Genomic DNA, 15,795 nt, shown 5'->3' on the forward strand with positions numbered 1-15,795 from the left:
CCTTGGCTTTTACTACACTACACTATCTCTCCTCCTCTTCATTTAGCTCTCTCTCCTCTCTTTTTTTTCTCCCCTTCCCCCACCTTGGAGCTGTGCTTTCCAATAGTAGCTCGTAAACACATAGCTAGTAAGTACTTGAAATGTATATAGTCTGAATTATTATGTGCTGTAAATGTAAAAATCACACCAGATTTTGAAGGCTTGGAAGGAAAATAAGTTACAATACCTTATTAATAATTCCATATGGATTGTTGAGGTTATAATATTTTATATATATTGAGTTAAATAAAATATATTATTAAAATTAATCTCATATTTTTTACTGTGTTGTTATGTGGGTCCCTTGCCCATCTCCCCAGCCTCTTGTGCACCATTTACCCCAAGTGTCTGCCTCATGACCCTCTTTCACTACCTGGAAATTGTCACTCTCCTTCCAGAAATCGGGTCTTTGTATGTTTTTCTCACAACTCACCCACTTTACCTTTTCCTGGTAAAATCTGTTCAGCTTCGAGATTTGAGTTTAGTCATCACTTCTTCAAGGACATCTTTCTATCACTTCCCCCACACCCTTACCCTCCACAAGTACTAATGACAGTGGTGACCATAGTGGTGGTGAGTAATGACAACATTTAGCATTTATATATACTGGAATCTCTTCTACTGTTTTAAACATAATTCATTAAATCTTCAAAACTACCTTTTCATTCCCCATTTTAAGACTATAATCCATTATAAAAATTCTTTTTTTTTTGATGTGCAAATTGACTCACAGAGAAATTAACTAATTTTCCTGAGATCAGTTAGAAAGTGCTTAGCCAAGATTCAAAATTAGGCATTCTTGTTCCAAAACCCATGGGGTTAACTACTATACTATTCTGCCTTTTCAGACTAGGCTACACTAGGCTAAGCTTCTCTATTATGTTTCCAATAATCTTACCTTTGCAATAGTGAAGTTGTAACTACTTAATAATTAATTTAGGTGATTATCTCTCTCCCATAAATTTTTCCAATTATGTAAAGAGAGGGGAAGCAGATACCATATCTGCTTTTGTTTCGTGTTTAACCATAGTGCCTAGCATTGTAGCTGGCATAAAGTAGACACACAATATAGTTGGATACAAGTATGCAAAATAAATGTGTCAATATATGAAAGAAGGAAGGAAGGAAGGAAGGAAGGTAGGAAGGAAGAAAGGGCAAGTTCCTCCATATCTCCAGTTATGGATTTCTCTACTGAGCACAGCTTAATCTACTACTTTCTATTTCTCAAATCCTACATGTGTCTAAGGAAGTCAGACTCTGGCAACAACAAATTCAGTGATCCTGTCTAGTATGTACTAACTTAAGAATTTCTGAGCAATTAGTTGATTATGGATAGCTGATTCATTCAATATTATTTTAGGCAGAGCATGTCAAAATCGGATCAGCCATTAAGTAATCTGCTATGACATAATTATGAGTACCAAGTTCTCTAATTACACCCATACTGCAGCCAGATTTGGGCTACTTTCTAGTCCTCCAATACTTCATGAGCTTTCATGCCTCTGACACTTTGCTTAGCATTCCCTTTCCAACTTTTCTCTGCTAAGAAAATGTCTACATATCTTTCAAGGCCAGGGTCAAATGTCCTCTCCTGGGTAATCTATAATAAAACACCCCTTATCACTTTTTGTTGTGTATGTGTGTGTCTTATAGAGATGCTAGACCTAACTGGAGGATATTTTAATATGATTGCTCAGTTGAGGATATGTCTGTATCCTTGTGGTTAAGGTTGGAAGGTCCACCGGAGAGCTGGGCATGCAGTGTCAGTCCCATGGGGAAGGGTTAAGCCCTCAGATTCAGAACCCAGGAGTGGAATGCCTGCTCACTCTTTCATCTTTCACATTTTTAGAAATGGATACCTTGGGGCTGAGCCAGGTCTGAACTTCCAGGTAACTGGGAAAAGACATCTGCCTCTTAGAAGTAGATTTGGAGATAGGTAAGGAGGCCTTGCCATAGCGAACCATAAGTGTAAGATGAGCGACTCACTCATGTAAACCAGATTATCAAGATCAGCAGGCTTCAGACTATTTCAGCACTCTGATCTGTCACAATCAGTTATGAGATGCATCACAATTGATGCATTTCTAATAATAAATAGTTTAATACGATTTACCTTTTCAAAATATAACTAGAGTCAATTCCAGATTATCTCAGGAATACTTTGCTCACTCCTTTGCATCAAAATATATCTTGAATGTGAGAAAATAAAGAAGAGTCATAGCTAGCCAGCAGGCAATTGCTCATTACTGGAGGAAGCTGAGAGGAGTGTCAACATCATCTCCCGACTTGCTTTCTCAGTAGAGAGAGAGTGTTGAGAACTGCTCTTCTAGTGGTATATTAACACATTTTATTTCCCAGTGGTTATCTCTAAGTCTAGTCAAGACATATATACAATGGATCCCTCTTAATCTCTGTGCTGCAGGGATTCATTTGGGCCAGAGTGAATGGAAGAACAATGTCTTCTTGTGGCTCCCAAGGGTTTCATAGCAGTGGTGACTACTTCTCCGGGGGGAAAATGAGAATCTGGAAAAAGGTTTGGGGGTGTGGAGATTTGCTTCTCCCACATGGAAATTTGATCTCTACTGTCAACCTAAAGTATTATTTTATTTGGGAAGAGACAGTTTTCTTACAGAAAGCCTTTTTAACACCCCCAGGCAAATTAAGTCACTCCCATCTGTTCTCACAGAGTTCTGAATGTATGATTGTACTATAGATTCTATCACTTTGCATTATAATTATTTGTTTACATAACTGCCTCCCCAGTAGAGTAAGTTGTAAGTCACAGCAAACGGGAACTGGGGTCTTATACTGCTATGAATTACTATGGCTTGTTAGCACTATGCTTGGCATTCTTACAAGCACTACTAATTTTTGATCATGAGTCGAACATGACCAGAAAAGCAAAACAACATTCACCACATTAAATTGGGTCTTTTTTGTTATATTTGATTTTTTATATATAAAAATCTTAGCATCATCTTCATTCCACAGCTTTCATCTTACATGGTACATAAGGGGCATCCAAACATTTGTTGATTCATTTGTCATCCTTGTCATGTCAACATACAAAATGTCGCATACAGAATAAAACAATGAGTCACACACAGAATTGTTTTACTGAAACTCAGATCTGATAGAGTCAGTCCCTTGGCAAATTTATTCAGGGCTTACTAAATAAAATTCAAGCTCCTTGATTTGGCATTCTGACCTTATCCTTTTTAGGATACTTCCTGTTTCGATATCACTGTATTTTACTCCCACCAGGCATTTTGTATGCTAGATAATCTGGTCTAATCCAAAACAGAAAGTCCCAGAGGTCTCTTTCGCAATCACCCTTCCTTCTTTTGCCTTCCAGCTTTCTGTAGATAATGTCACTCAGTTCCAAGGCTTTACAGATTCATATGCACATGACTCCTAATCTCTAGCCTTATCTTTCACATTCAGTTGCGTCTGACATCTTCACTTAGATAACTGCTATGCATCTGAAACATAACAGTGATCAAATAAAACTCGTGTTTCTAGCTCCCCCAACCCTGCCAAGAAAATATTTCTGCTCATCTCCTTCAATTCGAGAAATGCTACTATCTTCCCCTCAGATGCTCAAGGCAAAAAAATCTAGGCATTTTCTTCACTAGCTCTTTAACCCCCTCACACCTGCCTCTTAAATCCACATCGTCAGCAAATCCTGTTGATTCATCCTCAAAACGTAATTCAAATCCATCTACATTTCTCATGTCAATGACTGTCATCCTTATTCTGAACAGGATACTGTCAGATCCTCCCACCTGGTCTCCCCACCTCCACCCTTAGCTTTCATGATCCATTTTCTGAAGGACTGATAGAGTGTTATTAAAATGTAAATAAGGTAATGCCATTTCTCTGCTTTAAATATCTGGTTTGGTAGGCAGAATAATGGCCTACCAAAGATGTCTTCATCCTAATCTTAGGAAATTGTGAACATGTTATATTACAAGCAAGAGGGAATTAAATATTCCTGGATTATCCAGGTGGGCCCAATGCAATTTTATTAATGTTGACACAAAGCAGAAGAGTCAGAATCCAAGTGAAACAATGTGAGAAACATTTGGCCGTTTCAGGCTTTGAAGGTGGAAGGGGGCCATGAGCCAAAAAATCCAGGCAGACTCCAGAAACTAGGAAAGGCAAATATCGATACTCTAATTTTAAACCAATGAAACTCATTTAGGACTTCTAATCTCCAGAATGGCAAAAGAATAAATTTGTGTTATTTTAAATTACTGAGTGTGTGGCAACTTGTTGCAGTGCAATAGAAAACTAATTTCTAAACACCCTCCAAGGCTTCTCAATGCACTGAGAACCCTATACTCAGGGTTATAAACCCTATGAGAACAACTTTTCAATCCCATCACCAACCACTTTCCCCTGGCTTTTGTGGATTCTTCAAATATGCCAATTTTATTTCTGCCTTAAGGAATTTTCACTACTTCTTCTGTACCTATCATACTCTTTCCCAAACTGCTAGGTCTGGCTTCTCACTACCTATGTCTCAGCTTGACTGCTAACCTTTTCCTATAAAGCTTTTCAAACCATCTGATCTAAAGTAACTCCCAGCCATTCCTTTTCTTCACATTACACTATTTTACCCTCAGCATAGCATTTCCTAATTTTTGCTATTGTTCTTATTTACATATGCACATATTAATGTCTGCTTTCCCACTCTGTTAGAATGTAAGCTCCATGAGAACAGAATCTATCATTGTGATGGCTCATAGTAGGCACTGTAAAGTGCTTATCACATGAATGTATGAACTAATAGAGCAATAAATGGCAGGCGTTCTGTGGTACTAAACTTCAAGACTTGCCAAAATTCTTAAGCATAAAATTTTTCATAAATTTGTAAGAAAAGTAGAATACCAACGAATGAGCTACATGATTCTTTTCACTGATTCCATGAATCTTTCACTGACCCCATGTTATATCATGAGCTGAGTGGAGTAGTAAGCTAGGAGCAACATTCTTCATTCTTCTACAGTTCCTTTGGTAGTGTCTTCCTCCATCATTTTTTAACTAGCTCTCATTATAGGAGAAAGTTTCCCCTTGGTGCCATACTAGCACAAGAGAACTGTGGTCCTCACCTGAAATAATCACATTACTCTAGAATTTAAGTTCTTTTTTTTTTTTTTAATGTTTATTTTTGAGAGAGCGAGAGAGAGGGAGAGAAAAAGTATGGTTGGGAGAGGAGCAGAGAGAGAGGGGGAGACACAGAATCTGAAGCAGGCTCCAGACTCTGAGCTGTCAGCACAGAGCCCAGTGCAGGGCTTGAACCCACGAATCATGAGATCATGACCTGGCTGAAGTCAGATGCTTAACCAACTGAGCCACCTAGGCACCACTTTAGAATTTAAGTTCTGATGGGAGGGATTTTTTTTTCTCTTCTTTGTTCTTTGTTATGTCCTTGGGTACATTTCAGAAATATGCATGACCCTGATGTCAATGAGTCTGTAATCAAGGAAAGAAAAGCCACAGTTAAACTATGAAATGCCAGGGGACCACACGATGCAAATACTGAGACTTGGGAGCCATTAGATGGGTAACAAGAGCTTGGGAGGTTGGGAAGAAGATAGATGAGCTTATCCCAGGAAAGCTATATAGACACTGGTCTAAATATTAAAGGGGGGATAGGATTTTCATAGATGAAAGAAAATGGTGGCAGTAATACAGAAGAGGTAAATACAGATGAGACAAAAGTCACAAAATGAGGAATGGAAGTGACATATTCAGAGAACCATGAGGAGAAGGGCTTGGCTTAGAGACGGTACGTTAGGAGAGCAGAATATAAAGAGAGAAAACAAGCTCAAATGGTTAAGAGTTACGACAAGCAGGATGAGTAATTAACCAAACAGAAATTGAGATTGATGGGCAATCTCAATAGTGTAATGGGGATTCATTACACTATAAATGATGGGAGTTCTAAATAAGGGACTAGTTTGAGGAAAGGAGACTTTTTGAGAAGCTGCTTCTGGATTTGCAAGAAAAAAAAGTAAAGTTTATTCTAGTAACTAAGATGTAAGATTAAACACATTATGAATATATTTCTAAAGGAAGATTCTAGGGGCACCTGAGTGGCTCAGTTGGTCAAACAAATGTCCAACTTCAGCTCAGGTCATGATCTCACAGTTCGTGAGCTTGACCCCCACGTTGGACTCTGTGCTGACAGCTGGGAGCCTGGAGCCTGCTTCAGATTCTGTGTCTCCCTCTCTCTCTTCCTCCCCCGCTCACGCACTCTCTCTCTCCAAAATAAATAAAGATTAAAAAAAATTTTTTTTTTAATAAAGTGTAAACTGATTTTAAAATGAGGTGGGAAAGGTGCACTTTATGACTTCTGCTCACTCTACACCTTCTTCTCTCTGTGGCAACAAATCTTAGCTTAGTTTCCACTTCTTTTATAAGCCTTTAATGACCAATCCAGTGGGAATTTTTTCCTCCCACTTAGAATTCTATATTCAGATTGATGATAAGGATAAATGGTATAAATGGACATAAATTAAAATCAAAACATAGCCCTTAAAATTTTTTTGGAGATGGGCATTTGCTTTACTACCCAGGTCTCAAGGGATACATTATTTCTATTCAGTATGTCTGTAATGTGTAGGAAATTAGGTCTCCCAGGCTCTGATGTCAATGCCAAGTTAATCCCCTCAGAATTATTTAAAATATTTAAACCATTCTCTATCAATGACATAAACATTAGCACCGACTTGTTGGTAGAAATATTTTCCTAAACAATCAAAAGGATAGAGTTTTATTTCTGCATCTACTTTAGAAGTCAGCGCCAGACAACCAACTAGCTTCCATAAAACTCTTATCAGAGAAAACCAGGTAAGAAATTATTTAAAACTTTCTCTTTCTCTCTCGCTCTCTCTTTTTTTTTTTTTTTGATGGAAATATTAACCTCTAGAAATATTTCTTTTTTTTTTAACGTTTATTTATTTTTGAGACAGAGAAAGACAGAGCATGAGCAGGGGAGGGGCAGAGAGAGAGGGAGACACAGAATTCGAAGCAGGCTCCAGGCTCTGAGCTGTCAGCACAGACCCCGATGTGGGGCTTGAACCCACGAACCGTGCGATCAAGACCTGAGCCGAAGTCGGACGCCCAACCAACTGAGCCACCCAGGCGCCCCTAGAAACATTTCTTTAAATTCTTTAAGGTTTTGTGGGGATTTTTTGCAATTCTTACTTTTCAATCTTTTATTTTAAATCTTCCCTTAAATGTAAAGTCTGTTGTGTAAGATTCAACAAATGACTATAGTTCATTTGTATCACTTCTGATTTTAAGAGAAGCCTAAATTACCAAAAATAAATAAGTAAAGGTGCACTATCATAGTAACAACAGGAAACATTAATATTTTTGAAACTTCTTTGAATAATACGGTCTGCCACTTTTACAACTTAACAGATGAAATAGATTGTTCGCTTGCTTCTATAGTGAACTGGTATTTAAAATGCCTGTGTTGGACATTCCCTCTATATTAAACAAATTGTATGAGAAATGAATAGACAGTTAACCCTGGAACAAAGTGGATGCTAGGGATGCTGGGATGCTGACCCTGTGTATAGCTGAAAATCCTCATAAAACTTTTGAGCCCCAAATAGTAGTAGTTCACCTGAACTGTTCACTAGAACCCTTACAAAGTCAGCGAGAGTTTTCTCTATATTATTAGGAAAATCATAAGGAAGAGAAAACACATTTACAGTACTGTACTGTATGGAAAAAAAAAATCAATGTTTAAGTGGACCTGCACAGTTGAAATCTGTGTTGTTCAAGAGTCAGGTGTAATTTTAAGCCATTCTTTTAAAACCTTGATGTAATGTGTGGGAAATTTCTAGTTTCTCTTTTGATTCTTAGAGAAATAAAATACCAGTGTAAAACTTAACTTTTGTCAGACTAATTATAAGCAACTGAGAAAACTGAAGAAAATCTTACTATTTTATGTAACTTCAAGCTGGCAAGTGTAAGGCATTTAATGAAAAAAATTATTCAAATTACACTTATATAGATTTAAAATATTCATTTCTAGACTTCAGGTGGCCAAGAGTAAGTCATTTAATGAAAATCTAATTCAAATTATAGAGACTTCAAATGTTCATTTTTTAAATATTGCTCCTAAAGGAATTAATCCAAAATAGTCTGAGATTTAAAAGTTAATAATATTTTCAGGAAGGCAAAAAGAAAGAGATCTCCCTACATCTCTCCAAAACACCTTTCCTCTGTTCCTGGAATACAAAGTGTGGTTCTGGTCAATGAATATCCAGAAAACTATCAACATGGAAATGTCCAGAGGATCAATTGATCTTCTAAGAAAGTACATAGCACAGAGCAGGCATTTAGTAAATACCAGGCCAATGAACAAATGATTCTTGAATTAACTAAAATAAACAAAGGTAGATTGAAATAAAACATTCTCCAACAAATTAGAATTCTATCAATAAGGCAAAATGTAAGGGATAGATAATTGAAGTTTTACAAATATACTAAAAGTTTAATAGATTATAGAAGCTTAAAATATCATGCTAACATTTGACACTCCAAAGAGAAAAGCCTAATACCAAAAATTCATTGCTTTACATAGAGAAAAATGTCCTTACGAATGCATCACCATGGGGCACCTGGGAGCTCAGTAGGTTAAGTGTCTTGGCTCAGATCCTGATCTCATGGTTTCGTGGGTTCAAGCCCTGCGTGAGGTTCTGTGCTGACAGCTCAGAGCATGGAGCCTGCTTCAGATTCTGTGTCTCCCTGGTTCTCTGCCCCTCCCTTGCCCACACCCGTGTCCCTCTCTCTCCCTCTCAAAAATAAATAAACATTAAAAAAATTTTTTTTAAAGAAAAAGAATGCATCACCACAAGATGTGAATGTATTCCTGAATGACTCGAGATACACCCAAGAGTGCTGGCAAATTATTATCATTTATAACTGAATGTCATTATCACGAAGATGGAGCAGATACTTCCCCAACGCATCTGTTGTGATGTTATCCGCAATAGGACTATAACATGCAGAAAACAATAATGATTGTTGTCGAGTAATAAGTTATAAAACACAGCAGACCTAAGACCACGTCATTGAATTTATTTAATAAAAATTGTATTTTCTGATTATAAAAGCAATATTCATTGTTGAGAATTTGAAATAGAGTAAAATACATAGAAGAAAGTGACCTATAATTCCCATTGCACAGAGAAAACCAGTATTAATTTTTGATGTGTTTCCAAGATGCCTTTCCTTTATATTTATGTAAGTATTTACTTGGAAAGTTAGGATTATTCTGCATATGAACATTATATGTTATTTTTCACACATTTTGTTATGTTTATTTTATCATCATATTAAACATTAAATAGTGACTGCACAATATCCCATCACATGGATGATTCACATTTACTTAATCGTACTGAGCAAATGTTTACCCTTCAGGTGTTTTGAATTTTTTACAGTGGACATTATATGTAAGTCTTTTCCTGAGGTTGTAAATATTTCTTTCTGCAATTAATTACCGAATTATTTTCCAGTGATGGCACCAATTCATACTTCCACTAGGGATGCAGTTGGGTTCCCATCTCAGTGTATTTTAGAACTAGAAAGGATCATTTGTTTTTTAAAAAATTCTTACTATTTTGAAAAGCAAAACAAATTTGCCCTCTCATTTAAAATGATATCTTTCTGATTAGTAATGAAATAAGACATTTTTATTTTTTTGAAATTGTATTTCTTTCGAGATTTTTCTGTTCCTGTCCTTTATCTGTTTTCTAGCCATCATTTATACTGATTTCTATAAGCTATTTCTAGAATAAAGCTATAGAAGCATTATCATATTTATTGCAATAATTTCTCAGTTTCCATTTGACATTTGATTTTACTCATGATGTTTTCGATGTATATAAATGAATTTATCAATTCTTAGCCCTTAAGATTTCTTCAATTTCTTTTGATAGCATTTAAATTTATTCATGCACATGCATATATGAACAATTTTACGTTGCATGTGTGAATGGTATTATAAATGACCTGAAACTTTTTTTTTTAATGTTTATTTATTTTTGAGAGAGAGAGAGAGAGAGACAGAGCACAAGTTGGGGAGGGGCAGAGAGAGAGGGAGACACAGAATCGGAAGCAGGCTCTAGGCTCTGAGCTGTCAGCACAGAGCCTGATGCGGGGCTGGAGCTCATGAACTGGGTGGGAGATCATGACCTGAATGAAAGTTGGACGCTTAACTGACTGAGCCACCCAGGCACCCCATTGACCTGAAACATTTTATTTTATTTTATTTTTTTTAATTTTTTTTTTCAACATTTTTTATTCATTTTTGGGACAGAGAGAGACAGAGCATGAACGGGGGAGGGGCAGAGAGAGAGGGAGACACAGAATCGGAAACAGGCTCCAGGCTCCGAGCCATCAGCCCAGAGCCTGACGCGGGGCTCGAACTCACGGACCGCGAGATCGTGACCTGGCTGAAGTCGGACGCTTAACCGACTGCACCACCCAGGCGCCCCAACCTGAAACATTTTAAATACAGTCATTTTTTTTTCTTTTCCCTCCTCTCTCTTTTCTGCTTCTATCCATATCAGTTTCCCTTCCCAGCCAAAGGGGTATAAATATTTCACAAATAGCCCTACTTTTCCCCCCAAAGCATTTTATTTTTAAATAGGAGCACCTGGGTGGCTCAGTTGCTTAAGTATCTGACTCTTGATCTCAGCTCAGGTCATGATCTCAGGGTAGTGAGGTCAAGCTCTGCATTGGGCTCTGCCTCAGGTTCAGAGCTGGGTTCTACATGGGGTTCTGTGCTGGCCGTAAAGCCTATTGAAAAAGTAAAATAAAATAAAAAATAAAAAAAATAAACTTGTATACCACTAGCATTGACAATAGTGAATTGCTAAGAATGTGCAAATGAAAATCGTCTTAAAAATTTTTTTTGTGGTGATAAAATATGCATAACAAAATTTAAACCATATTTAAGTATAAGGTTTAGTGGCATTAAGTACATTTATATTATTATGCAACCATCATCACTCTCTATTTTCAGAACTTTCTTACCTTCCCAGAATTAAACCCCATACATATTAAACAATAACTATCCATTTCCTCCCTCTCCCTGACAACTATCATTCTACTTTCTGTCTCTATAAATTTGACTACTTTAGTTCGTGTAAGTGGAATCATAAAGTATTTGTCCTTTTGTGTCTAGTTTACTTCACTTAACATCTTTGAGGATCATCCATGTTTTAACATGTGTCAGAATTTCATTCCTTTTAAACGTTGAATGATATTTCATTGTATGTATATACCACATTTTGTTCATCCGTTCATTCATCGATGGACATTTGGGGTGTTTCCAGCTTTGGCTATTGTGAATAATGCTGCTGTGAACATAAGTGTATGAAAGTCGTCTTTTCAACATCACTGTTAATACATATACAGTCCCTGAAATTGTTTGGGAACACTGATACCAATTGCTGACATTGAAATTATGAATCAGCTTTCCCTAATCCATAGAGAGAAGCTTTTTGCACTGAATATTTCTCTTAAGACCTCAAAAGCCATTTCTGTGCATATAATCTGATATATTTCCTGAAAATACACTGGAAAAATGTTAAAGAGTAGCTACATAGGTAATAGCTTCAAGAGATTGATACTAACTCAGAATTAGGCATGTGTCAAATCCACATAACATGCGAAAGCATTATAGAATATGTTCCTCATCCTTATGAACCAGTTAGATTGGCAGGCAAGTTGGACATATTATAAATTAGTACCTAATTTCTCCACAATTTTTTTCTCAACAGAGAATTCAGGAATGGCTGAAGAAAATCATACCATGAAAAGTGAGTTTATCCTGACAGGATTTACAGATCACCCAGAATTGAAGACGCTTCTTTTCTTGGTGTTCCTGGTCATCTATCTGATCACCATGGTAGGGAACCTTGGCCTGGTGATATTGATTTCAAAAGAGCCTCATCTTCACATGCCAATGTACATCTTTCTGGGCAACCTCGCTCTTGTGGATTCTTGCTGTGCCTGTGCCATTACTCCTAAGATGTTAGGGAACTTCTTTTCTGAGAACAGAATGATTTCTCTCTATGAATGCATGGCACAATTTTATTTTCTTTGCACTGTTGAAACTGCAGACTGCTTTCTTCTGGCAGCAATGGCCTATGACCGCTATGTGGCCATATGTAGCCCACTACAGTACCACACCATGATGTCAAAGAAACTCTGCATTCAGATGACCACAGGAGCCTTCATAGCTGGAAACCTACATTCCATGATTCATGTAGGGCTTCTATTTAGGTTAGCTTTCTGTGGATCTAATCACATCAACCACTTTTACTGTGATATTCTTCCTTTATACAGACTCTCCTGCGTTGACCCTTATGTCAATGAACTGGTACTATTTATCTTTTCAGGGTCAATTCAAGTCTTCACCATAAGCAGTGTCTTAATATCTTACCTGTACATTCTCTTTACTATTTTCAAAATGAATTCCAAAGAAGGAAGGACCAAAGCCTTTTCTACTTGTGCATCCCACTTTTTGTCTGTTTCATTATTCTATGGATCTCTTTTTTTCATGTACATTAGACCAAATTTGCTCGAAGAGGGGGATAAAGATATACCAGCTGCTATTCTGTTTACAATTGTAGTTCCCTTACTAAATCCTTTTATTTATAGCCTGAGGAATAAGGAAGTAATAACTGTCCTGAGAAAAATTATGAAGAAAAAAAAATCTCATGAAAATTGGAAACAAATGACATCTACTGTAGCTTAGTGAATTAGATGTAAGAAACCCTTCCAAGTGAAATTACACAGAGAAAATGCACAAATTATATGTAAAATACTAAAATATATCATAATACAATTTAGGAAGCAATACATATGGTAGAAAATATACAGGAAAGAATAAACTGTGCTAAGTCTTAATTCAAAATAACAAAAATCAAAACCAAATTTTGAATTTATTCAAGAAGCAATTTAGCACTTTGACAAGCTCATGGACTATGTCAGCATCAGGGATTGGGATTATCAGCGCCCAAAAAGAAAACAACAAAACTGACAGTTACACATATAAAGGAAAATTCTATTAAACATTTACAGCCAGTCCACTTTAACTGGAGCATGAGCACTCCAGTTAGGCTAAAAGACTTTAAGGGCATGAGAACCTTTGACCAATGAAATCACTAAACCATGAGAGGCAAAGTTGAAGCAAGTAAATTTTGAGGAAGCAGTTTTAATAGCATTTTGGGCAACACTATAGTTCGGATAGAGGTGTGAGGAAATGAAGGTGTCAAGTCAAAGTGATTATTATATTTTCAAGTTAAAGTTCCCTTGGGGTTAAATGGTTAAACACAGAATGCCGATTTCAAGAGTGGTTATCTTCAGGGGCGCCTGGGTGGCTCAGTTGGTTAAGCTTCTGACTCTTGATTTCGTCTCTGGTCATGATCTCATGGTTTGTGGGTTTGAGCCCCGCATTGGGCTTTGTGCTGACAGTAAAGAGCCTGCTTGGGATTTTTTCTCTCTCTTTCTCTGCCTCTCCCACGCACTCTCTCTCTCAAAATAAATAAATAAACTTAAAAAAAAAGAGTAGTTATGAGAGAGGGCTATTTACTCCCATGTATGCTCATAAAGATTCCCATAACATAAAGTTCCAGGCAAGTAGTCACACTTCATCTAAGATTTGAAGAACCTCCACGGTCAGGGAGCTACACTAAACTCCTCTATCTTGAGAGGTGAGGAAGGGGTTCAACAACGAGGACACCACTACCTTATACATAGACATGAAGAAAAGCACAATTGTTGAACCATGGATAGGACTTACCTACAATAATAATTCCTTATTTTTTTTCTTTCTCTCCACTGCAAAACCTGAAGTTGTGGAATGCAAGTAGAATTAAATGATCCCATTTATTTTTTTAAGAATTAAAGATTTTGATGTGACAAAATGAAAGAATAACTTTTTTTTATTCAACATAGATTTATTGACAGCTTCTTATGTGGAAGCACTGCTGTAGGTGCTGGGATATATCTGTCACCAAAATTTCAGTTTTTTCGTCTTCTTAAACAACAGAACATTGCCACGATTTTAATGACTAACTTCTGGAAAAAGGAGGACCCGTATCAAAAAGAAAAAAGCCCTCTTCTACCTCTTCTCTTGATGCTCTGAGGTCCCATCTAAATTCCCAAAAGGCAGGGTGCCTGGGTGGCTCAGTCAGTTAAGCAATCGACTTCGAGTCAGGTCGTGGTCTCAAACTGCTTCATGGGTTTGAGCCCCGCTGTCAGCACAGAGCCTGCTTTGGATCCTTTGTCTCCCTCTCTCTCTCTCTCTGCCCCTCCCCTGCTCACACACTGTCTCTCTCTCAAAAATAAATAAACGTTAGAAAAAATAAATTCCCAAAGGCAATTGTCAGGTTGCAGTTATGGTCCAGGCTAGCCAGTCCCTAAAGCTAACTTTGCATGGAAAATCAACATGTTGAGTCTATTTAGAAAAAGTTGTGGGAACATAGATATAGTATTTCCAATCCTCTGATTCACACATACAAAATTATAACCTCTTTGTTTCTATTTGTAACCTCCAAAAAATCTAATCGAGCCAATTCCACAGAATTAGACATTACAAGATTTGAAATGGAGATATTTCAAGATTTTCCTGGTTGTTTCTAATTTAAATCCCATCAGTTTAAGATTTTCCCAACCCTACCTCCAACCTTCCTTGATTGCATCTAAATGTACAAGTACTTGTTTGATATCATGGCACTGAAGACAGGTGTCATGTTACACATTGAGCTCTCTCAATCTGTATCCCTCTGAGATGTTTGATCCTCTAACTTTCTGGTGATCTCCTGGTGCCACTATCAGTTTTGATTTCTGCATTCACATCTAGTTCCCAGGCTAGACATGGAAGTGTGATTTCAGCTAAAGCATCTACTTTTTAACTCCACGAGGCTCCCGTCATGTCTGTCAGCTCAGTCTTGCTCTCTCACTCTGCTAATTTCTGAGTAAATTCTCTTGACCACCCTTCTAGGATATCTAAGAAGGTGGAAAAACTGGGTTAGAGGTTATTGATATACCCTAGCACCTAACTGAAGGAAAGGCCCACAGGAAGACTGGAGGGCACCATTTCTGTACTTCTGATGACACGTGGTGTAGGCTCAGTGCAGGATTTTGAAAGCTTTCATAGGTCCCACTGGAAGGTTCCTTTTGCCATATATCTCCAAACTTCAATGGGCATTTGATTGTCTCCCCATCTCATTCCTAGAACACCCGCCGGGAATATAAGTCACAGAATCCCATCTCATCAAACACTAATTATTTCTCTCTGACTTTCTTTTTATCCCCCAACTCACTACATCCTTATTTCTAGGGTGATACATTGTACTTACCTTATAAATACTTCCCAACGGTACTTTTATTAAATAAATTTAGACTTTGGAGCTGTCCTTAAAAGTAAGGCTTTCTCAGTCTATTCTTCCTGTCTGGATTTTCAAAGTTATGTTTAGGGTAAAAGCATGTGAGATTCACATTGTTGTGCTCTAATCTTTCCTTAAGTAATAAATCTGAACTGCAAAAGCTACTCTCTAAAACTTCAGAAATGATCACTGGGCAAAACAGAATCACAGACTGTTTTCACCTAAGTACTACTGGTTATAGAGAGAAAAGTCTCATAAAATTAGGCCTTTTAATATCTTGGCCAATATTCCATAGTAACCAAAGAAAAGAGATTTGGTTAAGACT

At 37.2% G+C, this 15,795-nt stretch overlaps 1 protein-coding gene across 1 annotated transcript; it reads left to right on the forward strand.

Annotated features, from left to right (window-relative positions):
• Nucleotides 1–11,866: 11,866 nt before the first annotated feature.
• Nucleotides 11,867–12,835, forward strand: LOC125920869 (olfactory receptor 5K1). The gene has a single exon (XM_049628053.1). The coding sequence runs from the start codon at nucleotides 11,867–11,869 to the stop codon at nucleotides 12,833–12,835; it is 969 nt and encodes a 322-aa protein (XP_049484010.1).
• The last annotated feature ends 2,960 nt before the right edge of the window (nucleotides 12,836–15,795 follow it).

Source organism: Panthera uncia, chromosome C2 (genome assembly GCF_023721935.1).
Source record: "Panthera uncia isolate 11264 chromosome C2, Puncia_PCG_1.0, whole genome shotgun sequence".
In the NCBI taxonomy this organism is placed as follows: Eukaryota; Metazoa; Chordata; class Mammalia; order Carnivora; family Felidae; genus Panthera; species Panthera uncia.